This window comes from Clarias gariepinus, chromosome 11, assembly GCF_024256425.1.
Source record: "Clarias gariepinus isolate MV-2021 ecotype Netherlands chromosome 11, CGAR_prim_01v2, whole genome shotgun sequence".
In the NCBI taxonomy this organism is placed as follows: domain Eukaryota; kingdom Metazoa; phylum Chordata; class Actinopteri; order Siluriformes; family Clariidae; genus Clarias; species Clarias gariepinus.
Window position 1 is genome coordinate 2,169,687 of NC_071110.1, and position 17,531 is coordinate 2,187,217.

Below are 17,531 nucleotides of genomic sequence, written 5' to 3' on the forward strand. Positions count from 1 at the left end.
GTTAAGGGCCTTGCTCAAGGGCCCAACAGTGGCAACTTGGTGGTTGTGGGGTTTGAACCTGGGATCTTCCGAACCGTAGGCTCTCGGGTGTGCTATACTGTATTTATATATCAATGCTGTATGTGTATTTTTGGTCCAGAAAAGATGAAATATTAAGCATTCCCCTGTGTATATTGTATAATCATTATTCTGTAGAAAAAGATCAGTTCAAAGAAATCCTGAAACCCAGTATTGTCATGGTGTTCATATTGATGATACAGTAAGTGTATGTAATGTGTATGGCATAAGTGATACGCTGACTGTGTATTTTTGGGGAAGGATGATGTCACCACTCACCTTACACATATCCCTACTTTATTATAAGGTAGGTATATATATGATATATAATTATTATAATATATATGATGCTATAATTTTTGTGGTTATGGCATTACTCTATAATTCACTGCATTTGAGCACACCTTAAAAATAAGCATTTTTATGCACTGTAGTAATGCCTGCTACAACAGTTTTTAAAAATATTAAGTTGCAAATTTTGATGTCTGTTAATAAGAACGTTCAAGTATGTTTTTTTTTTTTTGTTGTTAGGCCATCCTCATAAAGTGAGCTTAGGCCACATTTTGGTCAGCTTTTAAGGGATACCGATCTCAATCCACCCGTTCACTGTGCACTCTGCTGGGGGACTGTGGAAGGAAACCAAAGTACCTGGAGAAAAAACTACTCTAGTAAAGTACAAATATGTAAAATATGTACTTAAGTACAGTAATGAAGTAAACTTACTTAGTTACCTTACAGATATAATATTGAAACCTCATTTCTTAATGTTAAATAAACTTAACAGACACATTAAAAATAAAATCACAACCTTTATAAATCTGCCTAAGTGGAATGATAACTGTACAAGTGGTCACTTACATCATGAGAAGACAGCACAGTTTGTTGTGAAGCATATTTTTCATTTCAAAGCACTGGAATGAACATACATGACAAAGGTGACTGAATGACAAGGATGTAAAAGAGGGAGCATTTATGTGGCTGTAATGCCATTTCAGCATTGAACGTCCATTGTTTGTGCCGATTTTGTTACATGCTCAGATTTTTCAGCTGTAGTGCAAAAACATACTCCCGCCTTCAAACCCTCCTCATGTTCATCACATTTATTACTGCGGTGTGTACATGCCGGTATTTAACTGAGACATAAAGCTTTTCTTTTTGTCATGTCCCCTTGGTCTGCAGGTAGCTCTGTAATTTCCGCACAGTGGGTTCATCCAAGGAGAAAAGATCGAAGTCAAATGTGGTTTTGGTGATGTTGAAGTGTCCTGTCTTTTCAATAAGGTTTACTATCTAAAACACAAACAAGCCACAGTGGTTAAAAATGTGTTCAATATAGTTGGTTAAGTTTGTCTAAATTAAATACAAAATAAGTCTTACAAATCAATAATGTTCAGAGGTGTGTGTGTGTGTGTGTGTGTGTGTGGCCTACACAGCAGCCTTCTTCCTCCTCTCCTCTCTCTGGTCTCAATTACTGCAGCTAGGATTCTTTTTGTAGTATAGTGGGTTTATTGTTCACATATCCACTAGATGGCAGCAGTGAGTAATGGAAAAGATTTGCATGTTCAAAAAGAGCGGAGAACAAGCAGCTGAACGCGGGAAGCAGAGAGCACGTGTCTGTCATTAGTTTTTGTTGTAACTGTTTCATGCCTTTCTGTTGTGGTCAATAAAGGCATAAGTTACAGAACTGTTAGCTCTGTGTTACTACACTTTTCAAATGTAAAGTGCAGGTTAAAGTTGTTTATTTTTTTAACCTTATACTTTGTATTAATTATTTTTATATGAATATTTTTGGGTTGTGGAACGAATCGTCTTAGTTTCCACTATTGCTTATGGGGGAAATTCGAGGGTTTTGATATACAAGCACGCTTCCGGAATGATTTATGCTCACAATACAATAAATAAATAAATCTTATCTGCTTGTTTAAGTAAGATTTTTTTTGTTTCTCTCGCACACTCTCTTTCTTTTTTCTGGTTTGACTGGAAAGCCATCTAAATGTCCAAAAATGATAAAGTGTATTTTTGCATATGTCCCCTTAAACTTAGCAGCTAAGTCAATCATAGTTAGTTAATTAATTAATTTATTTATTAATTAATAAGCAAAGGGTGAGTTAGTCTGTCGGTTAAAATGTGAGTCTGCTTGTCAGTGGGTTAATCAGAGGGCCTGGCATTTAACCTGTCAGTTAATAAGTCAGTGAATGAATTCATCAGTAAGTTACTCAGTGAGTTATTAGTAATTAAGCGAATGTGCTAGGCATAGAGTCTGTAAGTCATTAAGACAAATGTGTATAGTCAAAATTCAATTTAAATTAAAAGATTCATTAATTTTATAAAAGAAGATCTTACAAACAAGGCTTGGGTCATAGAACAGAATATATTTTTAGATTTTTTTTTTTAAATCTCATCTGGAAAAAGAAACTGGTTTCTTACCTGTTGTAAAATGTTCCTCTCTCTCAGAGCCATCAGTCTGCGATGGAGGTCCACCAGCTCTTCTGTGTAAGCCTTAGAGGACAAAAATCAACACGATGCACCACACAAATTTTCAAGCCACAGGAAATTCCACTTCATTTACTTAGTTTAATTATTACTTTTGTTTGTTTACCCTTTCTACCTTGTCATCCTTGAAAACCTTTTTATTTTTGCAGGAATCTGAATTCTTCTTCTCCAACATCTACAAACACAAGGACTCTGTCAGTACCAATGAAGGAGGTGTGGCTTCTGTATCTGAGTAAAGGAGGTGTGGCTTCTATATTTGTCGCTCTTAGTGATGGGTGTGTGGCTTCTGTATCTGTCAGGTTCAGTAAAGGCGGAGTGGCTTCTGTATCCGTCAGTCCCAGTGAAAGACCTGTATGTAAAACTTACCCTAAGGCTTTTTGTATTGAGTTTGGGTGATGGTGCGTCCTGGCTGTGTGGGTAAGACTCTTCAACATCATCACTGTCACTGTTCCTGAACAAACTGAAAAAAAGGACAAGTAAAAACAGTTAAATGCTTTAAATAAATATAACACATTATATAGATTCAGGCTACGGAAATTTTCGTAGAAAAATCTCTGTTTAGTCATTGTACAATAACCAAAAGATAATAAGATAATTAAGAAAAATAATGTTATAAGAAGAAACCCAAAGCAAGCAACAGCACTGATTCTGAATGCTAAGGAGAGGAGATGGTGTGTACCGTGAGTCCTGGATTGTGGCTTTGGCCTTCATAGCTGTCTCCACCACTGGGTTTCTGTAATCATCAGAGTGCACTGAATGCAGATGTTCCACCATGGAGTGCAAAGGTCCTGCATACAATATTTTCATGTTTTCAGTAATCTCAAAGTACTGTGACATGTTCTGTGAGACTTATTTCTAAGGTCGCTTGTTCATCACTGTTTTATTGTTCTCAGTTATAGGATATAAAATTCTCAAAGACTTATGCTTTAAAAGTTACATGTTCTCAAAGTCCCAGGTTATCAAAGATAAGATGACCCATGTTCTGAAGTCATCTCTACTTAAAGCCCTATTGTCTCAAACTCCAATGTTCTCAAAGTCTTCTCTTAGCCCTGAGTTTCAAATGTATTCTTTTCTTAAAGCCTCATCCAAAATTGTAGGTTCATCAAACCCCATCTACTCTTTATCATGGTTTTCCAAAGTAAGGATGTTTCTGGAGACAAGTCATCAATGCTTTCCTTTAAAATTAGATTTACAGGTTTCTTTTACATAAGGTGATGGTAACAATATTAAAATTAAGTTTTCGAAACTGAAAAGTGTAGAGGAGACTAAAGGTGATAAGGTGGTTGGGTTAAGTGCTAAATCACACTGCAGATACTAATACACACACATGCAACTTTAGTACATCAGAGACTATATCAGTTTGGTCTCTTCTCATACCTTGTCTTTGCATCTGCAAAGGCTCAAACTCAGAATCAGGGCTGGAAGAAGAGCAGGAACTGGATGACCTGGACTGAAATGACTGTTTCAGAGAAACACAGTTACTACTACAGAACCACTTTAATTCCTATAAAGGGATAGCAAGTAATTTAGTTAAAATTATAAATTGCAAATAAAGGTTAAACATTTGAACGGCTAGCAAACACCGCTAAGGGTGATTAGCTTGCCTCACCACAGATCTAGACAAAATCTCCTCTTCTGAATTGGAATTCGAGCTGTTGCTTCTCATCACTACAGGAATTTCATGTTTGACTTTTATCCAGTGGCTTGTTTCCTTCATTCCTTTCTTCTCCAGGTAGGTTGTGGTGGAAGTTGAGGAGACACGGGAGGAGACTGTAACAGAGCTTCTTTCTTTACACCCCTTTAAGCTTAAGGGGCAAATACACATCATCACAACGTTTTTAATAACGAAGCAATTTAATCATTTAAAAACTTTTTTGTTAGACGATTAACTAAAAGATTAAATTAAACAAATGTCTTGACAAGCACACACTGTTGCATTATAAGTGTACTGACATCAGATTACAGTATCATGGCTTTAAAACAGGACCTGATTATAACAACACAATGTACAGATTAGAACAGATGTACATACTTTGAGCAGAGTATGCCAAAAACAAATATATGAGACTACAAGTAGTATAATGTAGAATTTTTTAACAGATTATGAAAGGTATGAAATTTGAAATAGATATACAATTATTGGGAGATTCTATATAAGTATAAAAAGGTCACAATTTAATTATTTTCTGGGGGGGATTTTTCCATGATTTTCTCCCTAATCTAGTCGTGTCCAATTCCTCCCCATCACTAGGGGGCTCCCACAGTAAGGTGACTACTACCACTCAGTAGGGAAGGGCCAAAGACTATCACATATTTCATCCGAACCACCTGCTTGGCTGTAGAACCGTGATTAATGTGGGAGCACTTAATACCTCTCATCCCTCCCCTCTGAGAGAGCTCAGCCAATCAGCTCTCTCTAGACCTCCGGCTGCGAGAGGTTACATCATCACCCAGGAATAAAACTCGCAATCTCCAGATGATAGGGCGAGCACTAGGGTTACTAGGGTTACACTGTGCCACTCGGAGGCGTCACAGTTCAATTATAAAGAAGATTATGACAATTTAAGCAGATTGTGAGATTACCTGACATAATAATATTGCATTTTATTTAATTCATATGTAATACAAAAGTGTGAACTGGTTGTAATATTATTCATAGATTAGAAGATTATCAGTTTTACCTTTTCAGCTTTTTGGTGCTCAGATCTGATGACTCTGTTGTAGATGAAGCACGTTTGCTTACACCTTGTAAATCCACCTGCCCTCCACCTCGGAGCTCTCTTCTGCTGATTTTGGGTTCTTTATAGGCCACTTTGGTCAAGTTTTTGCCCTCTGTCTTCCCCCAATACTCTGTGCTCTTCCCTATAAAGGAAGAAGATGGCAGCTCCAGTGTGGACTTCTCTTTTTCATGCTGTCTCTCTTTGGACGTTCTTTTACTCTCAGTGATCTTGTGTTCTCTGTGCTCTGTATTCGGTGTTTGGTTTTTGTGGCCCTTTCCCGCACCATGTTCTCTGTCTTTATTTGGCTCCTGAAGGTGAGAGATTTAGAAGTGTTAAATGAGGAGAAAATGTATACCAGAGTAATCTTCTGTAACGTACTGGATCATTACTCAGAACAAGGATCAGTTGACTTAAATTATATGTTTAACGGTTTGTTTAATGCAGGAGCTCAGGTTCGCAACACACCAATCCTGACTACATTACACTGACTTGCAGTTATATTTAGAATTTATCTTTTAAAGCACTAAATAGATTAGTGTTATCATCTATTATGGACCTTGTACCCGTATGTTCCTGTATGTTCACTTAGATCTAGTAGTGCACCCAAAAATACAATAATTTCTTCATCAAGCTCAGACACACAATTACATTATATCTTTTTTTAGAATTAGCAAAAAAATAATTAATTATAATTAATTATAATATATTATAGTTTTTATGTTATTCTCTTTATTATTTTGTTTTAAATACTCCTATTATGATTTACATCACTTGTATTTTTTATGTTTTGACTTAAAAAAAAGTGCTATATATTTTTTTGAAATGCTGCACTTTCTATTTCTTTATTGGCTTCATGACAGTGTATAGGATATGAAATATGTTATACAAATACTAAATAAATATATGTGGACACCTAAATGCTGACCAATCCATCCCAAAACCATGGACATTAAGACCGAGTTGTTTCCTTTGTGCTGTAATAACAGCCTTCACCTTTATAGGGACTGTCTTCTCGAGGCTGGAACAGGTTTCTGCCTTTTAGTTACAGTAAAGAGAAATTGTAATGCTACAGCACACAAAGATTTTCTATATAATTGTATGCTTTATATATTGTAAAAATATTTTGGTGAAGAAACATGTAAGGTTGTGATAGTCAACTATACCATGTCACCACATACTTTTGTTGGTCATGTAGTGTTTATACTGGGTGTTATTATTAGAAAACTCATTTAAACAGTAATGTTAAATTATATAATTATACATTGGGTATTCTTACGCAAGCAACAAAAGTTTCAGTTAAAAATAATTGTTTAAACTGAAAAAAGAACAACACCAACAAAAACAATCTAATAAAACATTTTCAATAAAATTCAAGCATTTAACGTTAGGCGCAAATTGCAACCCACCATTACCAAAGTTCTGCCTGTTTGACTGGTCACCATAAAATGGATTGAATCCAAATCTTAATAACTTAAAGCTTATACAAAACTTAACATTTTCTGTAGCTTAATAAGTCTTTTAATTGATAGTTCATAAATAGAAAAAGACACATAATGTTCATGGAATAAATATATTTCTCCGACAGGGTCCACAGAATGAAAGGCATCTCTGCCTAAAAAACTATTTTTGAATCCCTGCTATATGACAGTTAAAAAACATTTTCATGAGTGCTGGTACATAACAAACCTTACCTTCATATCATGGTGCAATTTGATCTTTCTGTGGTCTGATATGGCAGAAAAAGCAGGACTAGACAGCATGGGATAATCTGCACCGGCTCTGGGCATCATTTCAGCTCCTTCAGGTACAACCATGACCTGAGTGGAGACACAAAGCAGCGGACAAAGAAATATCCCCGGACTGGGAGCAATTCGAGAACCAGAGCGACTGGACCGAACTCACCCCTCCAGTTTTGACGGGTTTGTTGCGGAACTCGTGTTTCTTGTTGTTAAATGTGAGCTTCCCATGGAGTAGGTGATTGACCGGTGGGTCTCTCTGCTGGTTTAGGAAAAGGTCGTAGTTAAAGCAAACTTTTTAATGCTAATCCTTTTGACACATAAGGGTGGTGCCATGAGGGACAAACACATTTTCTTAAACTAGTACAAAACATTTTATCGTCATACTATTTAAATGAAGTTAGGATGGTATATATTTATAATACTGTACATATGGTCAGTAAGCATGGTCTTAAGTGTTAAAAGTTTTTAAAAAACATTATTTATCTAACTGATTTCATAATATCCTCCACACTGACAGATCATGCTCACATCACACACACACACCAACACACACTCCTGGCCCTAACAGATTAAGACCTGTTCGTATAATATTTGAAAATCTATTCATCAATGCAACCAGACAGAAATGGTCAATGGTGTAGAAATACTGCACATTGTAAGTTAACTGATTACTGCAATGACGAAACAAAGTCTGAAGCTTTTGTCTTCATGAATACATCTCCTTATGGTTGATATAAACATTTAGGAATTAAATTGCAGACTGAAATCCCTTTTTAGTGGCAAAACATTGAAATCCAGAAGCAAAACCATCTACAATGATAAAAACATCAGCTCTGACTTTCAGTAAAATTCAGCACTGGTGTATTTTACTGGATAAATTCATTCTCACCATCTGTGTCTGGAATCAGTTCCTTCGCGCATACACACCACACACACCCCAGTAGCATATAGAGGAAGAGCTCTTTAAAGCCGAGTCTGTGTGTGAAACCATTTTGTTGAGTCAGTCTGTCATCTCAGAGTGCAAACACTGCCGCTTGGTGAAACACAGAACGGCCTGACCTTTGACTTTCATCGGGTTACCACACGTCTACAGGGCTGTTCGGTTTAGTCTACGTTCCCTGACACAAAATAAAGTCGGAAAAATAAAACTAATAATGCAAAACTAATGTATGAATCTCATCATAGTTTGAGCACTTTTTCTTCTACTTTCTATTTAGGATCAGAATTAAAATTTAATTCCTTGCAATAAAATCTATTAAAATGGACTTTAAAAACATTTCTATAAAATACATTTGTAAGACAAATTAGTTTTAAAAAAATTTAAAAGTAAAAGCGTTGTGCACAAAATACAGGAGATTTTTTATTATTATTATTTCAAATTTATTTTTCACTTCACCAGGATTGCAACCTACACAATTCCCCAAGATTAAACACACCTCACTGAGAGCTGAGTAAACTGCAAGCAAATTAACATGCACCCCCTCCACAGTGTATTTGTCAAATAAAATAAAAGTAAATTACATTAAAAACAATTACGTAAAGAATAGAAAAACAACAACACTGAAACAATATTGTAGTGGTGTAGTAGTGAAGGGAGTGGGTGATGAAATGCAAGACAAAGAAAGGCAATGCACATTAATATGAGAATGTACAGGACACGGGGTCGATGTGGTGCAGTGAAACTCTTTTACCGCACTCAATAATTAATTGCATTCGTCAAATTAATAAAATGTTAATGTTTTGGGGAAACTGAATGTGTTTAGGTGATTACAAAATATGACAGCAGCTCTTATTTATAAACATAAAGTTTTCAGGAAGGTGCTGTTTAGTTGCAATTTATGGAAGGAGTCTCCAGTGTCAGCGCTTTGTAAGAGTTAGAGAAACACACTACAAGAATTCGTTAAAAATTCTCATTGCACAAGAAGGAATTCAGGTAATTCCCACCTGCCCACACTGCAGTTCCACATGTATCCAGAGTTTCGCTTGTACATGACCCTTGTGACCTTCATCGTGCACCATTTGGCTGATTATTTTTCCACAAAAAAAAAAAAGAGATAAAAATAGCTGACAGGATCACTAATGTTAGCTTACTGGTTAATCTGTCCTTCAGCAATGCTGACTCAGTCCACAAACTCAGAATCTATCGTCTGTCTATCATATATTTTCCTACAGGCATTTAAATATGTACAAAGTTAGTCAATAACAAACATCACATGAAATTACAAGTAAACATTAAAATCGATATTCACTCAAACATTAAAGAATTTAATGTACCCTCAGATGTTTATGATAAAATGTATGCAGCTTTATTAGGATTTTTTATTTGAATTTTTTTTTTCTGATTGGAACAGACTCACCTTAAAACAATTCCTAATATAGTTCTGATATTCAAAGAGATATTTTAAGACTAGTTCACCGATTTTTGGTCAATCTGAGATAGGACTGTCTCCGAGAAAATGGTCACAAATCTTTAAATCCTACTTTCTATTTTTAACAAAATTATAATTCAGTTTAAAGAGAAGAGTCAAATAACAGTGTCGGGATCACAAGCTGGTCGGTCTGGGCCTCATGAAAGATGTCTTCGTGTTGTTTAGAGATCTGCTGAGAAGAACAATCCTCTCATTCTACACCTAGGCGAGATGTTGCTCTTATAGCCGCTGAAGGAAAGTCCGAAATTAGTAATAAAGTAATAATAGCTACATCTATTAACACCTCACATGCTCCAAAATGTAATACGTTCTGGTGCAGATATTTTATCATATAACTATGGTGGTCTATTTTTGTTTAGCATGTCTGCATATTTCAATACTTACACCTGTCTCTTTTCAATTTTTAGATTTTATTCTACTAAAAATAATGAATAGCTTAGCTGTGAGACTTCTGTCTATGCTATCAAATCTAAACTTCCAAACACAGAAATCATGCAAAAAATTACTTTTGGATTTTTTTGACTTTTGCACAAATTACACTCTGTTAAAAAGTCCTAATACATTTTCTGTGATTGCGCTGAAGTTCTCTCACACACACATATACAGTTAACATGACAAATATTTAGGGCTGGCTGTGACAACCGGTGCAGTGATGGCGATTTTGAGGTTTTAACATGTTTTAACAGGTTATGCAGTCATCATTGCTTGCAACTATATTTTATTTTTGAAAGCAAACATTGAGAAACAAAACAGGGAATAAATGCAAATTCAGACCACTTCAATATTTTTACTGATATTAAAAACACTGATGTACTTGCCTGTGTGTACAATCAAGTACAAATCAGTTACATGCCACTACTAAAGCACATACAATCTACTGCTGTAGGCCTTAAAATACAATGTATACATTCTTTTTAATCATACTGTAATTACAATCAAAATGTAAATGGAAAATAAGTAGAACATGAACTTCCTGGAGAGATTCAACCAGAAAGTCACTGTTTTGATACTTGAGATTTTGATCGTGTGAGCTACAACAGCCGTTCAAATCCGGAGTTTATCATCTGGTGGGAATCTAAAGCTGAGTGTAATTCGTGCTCTCTGAGTTTGTTGAGGTTTTACCCAGGGACGAAGGCGAACCAACCGATGCGTCTGTGTATAATAATAAAAAATAAAGAAAAACACACAAAACATAGTCATATAGTGTAATTTACCCTATACAGTGTCATTATAATATGGAATGATATACACCTCAATAAACATTAGTAAAACTGGCTGTGTAACAAACATACAATTTTTTTTTTTTAGTCTTTCTTTAAAACATTAAATTAAAAATAAAATGTTCTTCTAGAACTGTTTTAAATTGCCTTACTTCAACTTTTTAAAATAATATTTTATTATATATTTTTGATATATAAAGGATTTCTTTTCTGCCCCATGCTTATTACTTTTTTATTATTATTATTTTTCCTTGAAAAAAAAAACTTATTTTTTTTTTCGCAAATTTTAAGTGGAACAATTAAAGAAACTTTGTGAGAGGCAGGCAGTCCAAAGACCTGAAGATTAGGCTAATTGGCATTCCTAAAGCGGTATAGACGATGAGTGAATGAGTGATAAATTTTAACTTGTATTCCATTATAATGCATATAAAGGCACAATATTTTGCAACTCATTTTAGGATGGATGTAGTTACTGTTTCAAGTTTAACTAACAGCACTAGTCATTAGACACGAGTGTCAGCGATACCCGTGTCATTAGTTTTGGCCCCTGGGCTCCTGTGCTGGCTCTCGATGTGTGCTGTCATCTCTTTGCGCTCGAGGGTGGAGTGACCGCACTGAAGGCAGCTGTATCGCCCCCTAGTGTGCTCCCATAGGATCCGACTGTTAAAGGACTGACCTGGGAGAAACGGTTTACACACACACACACACACACACGATTAGGATAACAGACACAAATCCATTTTTAATAGAATTCAAAAGTCTGAGAGTCTCAAAAATATCAACCCAATCAGAATTTCATTCTACACACTTTTTATATTTACATAGTAAAGAATGCTCTTTCGACAGATAAAAATAAATTATTCACCAATTAAATACAGAATGGTAGTGAAATCAGACTTTTGAACTCATAGCAGGAGTATTACCAAAGACACAGATTAAACCTAAGCACTTAGGACTAGATCAGACTGGTTAAAAATAAATATAGCATTGTATCTCCAGATTTGACTTACTGGACTAGGCTTGATCTGTGCCTGCAGGATAAACCTCAAAATGAACCAACCGAAAGCAAAAATTTGCCCCAGAAAATGTGCACAGTTTCACCTTTAAGCTTTAATGCAGCCAATCAGCCTGAAACATGGTTTGTACTTAAGTTGCAAATTTAACATAACTAACAAATAAGTGTAATAATTTATAAAAAATCCAGAACAACTTTGCAGTTCTGGACCTTAAAGATGTTTCAGGCAGATCAGGTATAAATAAAATTCCTGTAGCCTTCACACTTGGACTTTTTTTCCCCTCTTTTAGAAAAATCACTGATATAAAAATTTATGTCAAGATTAGATTTATTAGATAGAATTAACCATTATGCTATAAAAACTGGGGTTTGTCTAGAATTTAAAAGTTTTTCTTTTTCTTTTCTTACGTAGGGCTGAGAGGAAAAAAAATTCCACAAGTGTGAAGGCAGCCAAGAAGAAATTGGAACAAAGACTTAAGAGCAGGAATGTGGAAGCACTGTCAGCATCTCAGCACACGTCCATCAAGCCCAGGACTCAAGCTGCTGATTAGTGAGGTGAGGGAGGGGTTCAACCAGGAGGACAGAACAGAATTTATTCTGTGAAATGTTACAATCTGTTAGTAATAATGAAATTCATCACAGCCACACAGTTTGCTGGGAAGCGCAGAAGCAGCAGCAGAAGGAGCAGGAGCGATGAGATCTTCCAAAGCAGATTGGATTGATTTCTCCTTAGGGTGTGTGTGTGTGTGTGTGTGTGTGTGTGTGTGTGTGTGTGTGTGTACACACTTCTCCGTTCCTCACCTGGACATCCTCTCTACTCAAAGTCTGAGGAGAGTTCCATCTGTGCAAAATAGGCGCAGGCAAGTCTGCTGGGGGCGACAGTGTGACACGACAAAAACAGAGTTCACTCAACACGTGTGATGATGTGTGTAGTAAAGAGCAGGTGAGAAACTTTTTTAAAAAATAAAGAAATTAAGAAAGTAAAAATAACAGATGCACAGGAACTCGAAAACTGTTTAGGATGATGATGAATGATGATGCTCAGTGTTTAATCTAGAATGTGTTCGGGAAGACGCTTCACCACTTGTATAAGTACACAGAGCCCCAAAAAAGAAAATACAAGCCCAAATAGTCTTTGATAAAAACATAAACACCAAAATGTTTTTGACAATTCTTTCTTTTCCGAAGTCTACCTTTACTTGACCATAAAACCACGGAAGACTATTTACTTCTTGCAAATCTGAGTACATCGTTATTCCTAATATTCACCGGTATTAGTCTTACACCATTATGCTGGATGTTCTATTTGAGGGGGAAAAACGGCACAGAAGCATACTGGGCTCTTATATCTTATTTAAAGAAAAGATTACTTAGTGTAGTTAGATTACTTCTTGTTATCACTTTTTCTATAAATCAACCCAAACAGAAACCTACAAACAACTGTTTCCTTCACAGCTTTAACTGCATTACGAAGTACTGACACTGGATAAATGTACAGCGTCCACTGCATACCTCCCTGTTGCTATAGAAACAATGAAGAATTAGAATAAGCGCATTAATATAAACCTGTGACTGGCAGCTGTACTACTGTCAGAGCTGCTGTTATTGAAAATTAATCAATACCTTCTGACCAATCAGAAGCCACCGTTTATTAGCACTGCGGTATAAGACATCATGAAACTCGCTCGTCTACGCCTGACTGGCTGATGGCCTCGTGACAGTCGTGCTTGTTTGTTTGTGAGCCTCCTTTCAGTAATCACCTCTGGTGTTATAGTTTCATTTATTCACATTCATTAATTTAACCTGTGCCATGTAGTGTATAAAGGTAAAATTTTCTTTAATGATTTTATATAAAATTCTGAAAGGTATTGAGACATTAAGAGAGCAACTACATCTTAGTGAATAATGAGGAACAAAGCATCTTCAAGATTATAACACAACCTACTGCAGTCTTAACCCTTTATTTCTAGCCTCAAAGGTGTTCACCTTGGTTCTTCCTCCAGACGGCGTTAGAGCCTGGTGGAGGTGGTGGCACAGAGGGCGTCATGCTGACCGGACCGACCCTGGGCGAGCGCTGGGGCTCAGGATCAGGTGCAGGGGACAGGCTTGGAGGAAACGGGCTGTAGGGAGCATCCGCTTGATTCTGGGACTTTGCCGCCTCAGAAGCAGTAGATCCAGATTCTGCCAGAGAAGACAGGGACTCTTGGTCTGATGAAATGGCTTGAAACTGAGCTTGTGGAGGCAGCAAGGGGTTAGACTCCATCTGCTGAGATTCATCTACAGCTTGGAAAGAACCATCAGGGTCGGAATCAGTGCTGGGAACAGACGGATCGGGTATCAGACCTCCTTCGGGTCTCGTGCCTTTGCCTTTGGCGACCTTGGCGCACGTCTGGAGGTGCTTGAGGAGGGTGCGGTAGGAGCGGAGCTTGGCCCGGCAGCTCTCACATCTACAGATTAGAGACCAATGTTTCTTGTTATTTGCTATAATGGCAATGCAAAAAAAAAAAAAAAAAAAAAACATCATACAACTATAGTATGTTTACCAACGTACAGGAAGAAATAATTCGGCTTGTGATGATGCCTCATGTGATCCATCAGCTGCTGCATGGTGGTGAAAGATCCGTCACATCCTATCGTCGAGCACAGAAACGACTTACCTAAAAAGGAAGAACAAATACTGTACACTACCGTTCAAAATTTTGGGGTCACTTGCAAATTTCTTTGTTTTTTTTGTTTAGTGATTTATTTTCTACATTCTACAACAATACTGGGGATTTCAAAACTATAAGATAACACATATGAAATTAGGTAATCACGTAACAACAAGGAAAACAACAGTTAGTTGTTATTTTAAGACACAGAGGTCAGCCTTTCTGTAATAGTTCTTGCAAGAACAGTATTGTCAAGTGCATTTGCAAAATCCGTCAAGCACCATAATGAAACTGGCTCTCATGAAGGCCGTCCCAGGAGGGCGAGACCAAAACCTACCTCTGCCGCAGACGAGAAGTTCATTTAGAGTTATCAGCCTGAAAAATGACCAATTAACAGCACCTCAGATTAGAGGCGTTATGAAGTCTTTACAGAGCAGAAGTAGCAGAAACATCTCACCATTAACTGTTCAAAGGAGATTAATGCATTTTTTGGACGCCTTCAGCATTCCTTTACAATGTAGAAAGAAATAAAAATCAGGAACGATCATGGAGTTAGAAAGTGACCCCAAACCTTTGAACGGTAGTGTAGGTTAAATTACAGGAAGCATGGCCGTTACCAATCACTTGGTATTAAACTTTAAAAAAATATATATTTAAAATACTTCCTACACACCAGGCAGGGATTGTGCAGGATTCTTATGATGGTCCTTCAGGTGGATGTTCAGAACATCTGGATGATTGAAGGTCCGCTTACAGTTATGAAACGAACAGGATAAATGGCAGCCTAAACAAATTTTTCAAAAAATGAGCAATTTCATAAATTATTATTTATGATTTTTTATGTGGTTTAGGTGTTTAATTTAACAGTACAAACCCTCCATGGTGCTTCAGGGGTGCAGTGATGGACAGGATGCAGAACTCTACCTGCACACAGACGTAAAGTCACTTAAATGTGTAAATATTTACCTCGCAAATGTAAAATAAATGTACATACATACTTTGTAGATACTCATAATAAATATAAATTTACTAGCTGTTAAAACCATCATTAGCTAACAGCTAACAACAAAGCAACTAGCTAATCAACTCCCGTGCAGCCTAGCATCACAGTTATTAACATAATCCCCAGACAAATTAATTAAACATACCTCCTCTCACTAACTAAGCTTTCTTAATTGATAAAATCTTTAAAATATTTCCAGGTTTTGTATTATTATTGTTGTTGTTTTTTGTTTGACAGCTCGCGCCGTTGTGTTTACGTTACTGTACGTGCAATAGAAGGCGCACCGAAATGGCTGCGCTGTGACGTCAGACGCAGCCAGCCGATTCGACCAATAGGAAGGCGCGTTTGATAGAGACCTGGGCGTGAATCCAAATTGATGCGATATAGTAATGTACATAGATTTTATCTGCGTTTATATGCGTTATATTTAAGATAAAGTTGTAATTGTTACAACTTTATATTACTTTTTTTTTTTTACAAATATCTTCCAGAAATTATAATCTATGAAACCTTATAAAAACAGGATGTTGGATAACTTGAAGCGATTTTTACCCGTAATTATTATACACGTCTCACTGGTGACATCTTCTGGCCATTTATGTTAAGACACTGAATCCTAACATCCATACTACTAATTCAGCTGCTTCTTCTACTAATCCATCCATCCATCTAGGGTGATTTCCATTGCATTTACTCTCATTTTACCCCCTTGGTAAAACCTCCAGTCAGTATTCACATACTACAGGCAATTGGGAAATGCCAATTAGTCTAACCTACATGTCTTGACAAGTTTGTAAATAAAAGACAAACAAAAATCAAACAGGACATGCTCTTATAATAAAGAAATGGCTCTTGTTGGAGGTTACAGGGAAACATTGCAAGGTGCGCACACACTATGGGCAATTTGTGAACGCTAATTAGTCCATCCTGCATGTCTTTGAACTGTGGAAGGAAACCAGAGTACCCAGAGGAAACCCACCAACCACAGAGAGTACATGCGAACTCCCCTGCCTTGTGCCCAAAGTCTCCTTGGACAGGCTCCAGGGTGCCCGCGATACTGTACAAGATAATGCAGTATAGTATGAATGAATGGATGAAAAAAAATTTGCACACTTTTGTCTGCATTTATCCAACTGACTAGTAATGTGTGTGGCTTCTTTATTTCATAAACTGCTAATATTGTGTGTAAATAAATATATACTTCCTTAAAATATGGAATAAAAGCATTAGCACGTTTTAAGAAAAATACAACTTTTTTTTTTCAAACCGTATGTTGCTTTCAGCATTGCTAATTACTTCCACAAACTTTTTTTATGCAGTAAACATTCATTTGTTTATTAGTTTATGCACAAAACATTGATATTATCGTAAGCTGGAATTACAATCAGTACAAAAATCATCTCGAATACTGTAACAGATTGTGCAATAAACTTGTACTTCATGTAAAAATAACAAATATACTTTGCCTGGCAAAAAAAAAAAAAAAAGTCACCATTTCAGAAGTGTCAAACTATTGGGCTGCATCAAGCAAAGAAAACAACAAAGGAAACCTGGGTTAAGTACCCTTCAGTGCTGAACAAAGCATTTCCATCCCACATCTTTCCTGATCGCACAGCCATATTCCAGGACTCAAAGTGTGAAATAGTGGTTCTGGGAGCACGAGGAATCGTTTTCATACATGAAAACAGTGTGTGTGTTTAATCAAAGTTGAAAACAATTTAATAAAATCTCAGTGTGACATTTTTGTCCAGGCAGCGTTGTAATGTTCCTCTATACTGGAATGATAAAAATAAAATCATAAGAAAATAAAATAGATGTACAGAAACAGTTAGGTAGCTACACATTCGAATGTTGTGATTTTTTCTTTGTTTCTTTGCTTGTTGTGTCTGTTTCTGCTCCGTCATGTTGCAGGTTTGATGAAACCTTAGAGTCACTTTCTGTCTGCTCCCAGAGTTCAATGTCCTGCTCTTCTTTTAAAACCTCAACTCTAATCTCTGAATTATCTGCCATTTCCAAATCATCCTCCTCCTCCTCATCCTGTTTTACGCTGCTCGCAAGTGGGTCACAATTTACGTAATGGAATCGATATTTCTGCTCCCGGAGCCTTCGTTTAACTGTGGATCGTGATATTTTTACCCCTGCCATGTGGAGGTTGTCCGTGATGCTCTTGACCGTTGTTAGCGGGTTTTGCTCCACAGCTTTCACAA

General features: G+C 36.6%; 2 protein-coding genes across 6 annotated transcripts; both read right to left on the bottom strand.

The window, feature by feature from the left end:
- Positions 1-1,087: 1,087 nt before the first annotated feature.
- LOC128533458 (protein ENL-like) lies at positions 1,088-8,025 on the bottom strand. 3 transcript variants are annotated; one of them, XM_053507729.1, is made up of 11 exons: positions 7,896-8,025; positions 7,170-7,262; positions 6,959-7,084; positions 5,229-5,575; positions 4,157-4,352; positions 3,925-4,006; positions 3,227-3,335; positions 2,914-3,007; positions 2,654-2,722; positions 2,482-2,553; positions 1,088-1,344 (listed from the first exon to the last, which is right to left on the bottom strand). In XM_053507729.1, the coding sequence occupies exons 1-11, from the start codon at positions 7,896-7,898 to the stop codon at positions 1,216-1,218; spliced, it is 1,320 nt and encodes a 439-aa protein (XP_053363704.1). In that variant the 5' UTR covers positions 7,899-8,025; the 3' UTR covers positions 1,088-1,215. The 3 variants fall into 3 exon arrangements, with proteins under 3 accessions (XP_053363704.1, XP_053363705.1, XP_053363703.1); XM_053507730.1 differs by having other exon boundaries at positions 2,663-2,722; positions 7,170-7,265; XM_053507728.1 differs by having other exon boundaries at positions 7,170-7,265.
- A 2,183-nt stretch (positions 8,026-10,208) lies between these two features.
- On the bottom strand, positions 10,209-15,611 carry znf414 (zinc finger protein 414). 3 transcript variants are annotated; one of them, XR_008361313.1, is made up of 8 exons: positions 15,470-15,611; positions 15,196-15,245; positions 14,995-15,105; positions 14,222-14,327; positions 13,657-14,117; positions 12,472-12,536; positions 11,182-11,331; positions 10,209-10,587 (listed from the first exon to the last, which is right to left on the bottom strand). XR_008361313.1 is itself a non-coding variant. In XM_053506749.1 (7 exons), the coding sequence occupies exons 2-7, from the start codon at positions 15,200-15,202 to the stop codon at positions 10,511-10,513; spliced, it is 912 nt and encodes a 303-aa protein (XP_053362724.1). In that variant the 5' UTR covers positions 15,203-15,245; positions 15,470-15,611; the 3' UTR covers positions 10,209-10,510. The 3 variants fall into 3 exon arrangements, 1 of the variants encoding a protein (XP_053362724.1); XR_008361312.1 differs by having other exon boundaries at positions 12,472-12,539; XM_053506749.1 differs by lacking the exon at positions 12,472-12,536.
- Positions 15,612-17,531: the final 1,920 nt, after the last annotated feature.

Excerpts from the sequence above, each read along its gene's own strand:
- LOC128533458 (XM_053507728.1), bottom strand. Across the intron at positions 7,085-7,169 it reads AACCCGTCAAAACTGGAGGG|GTCATGGTTGTACCTGAAGG; the intron begins GTGAGTTCGGTC and ends GTCTCCACTCAG. Across the intron at positions 1,345-2,481 it reads AGAGGAACATTTTACAACAG|ATAGTAAACCTTATTGAAAA; the intron begins GTAAGAAACCAG and ends TTTGTGTTTTAG.
- znf414 (XM_053506749.1), bottom strand. Across the intron at positions 14,328-14,994 it reads TCCTGCACAATCCCTGCCTG|GTAAGTCGTTTCTGTGCTCG; the intron begins GTGTGTAGGAAG and ends CTTCCTTTTTAG. Across the intron at positions 14,118-14,221 it reads AAGCCGAATTATTTCTTCCT|ATGTGAGAGCTGCCGGGCCA; the intron begins GTACGTTGGTAA and ends TCTAATCTGTAG.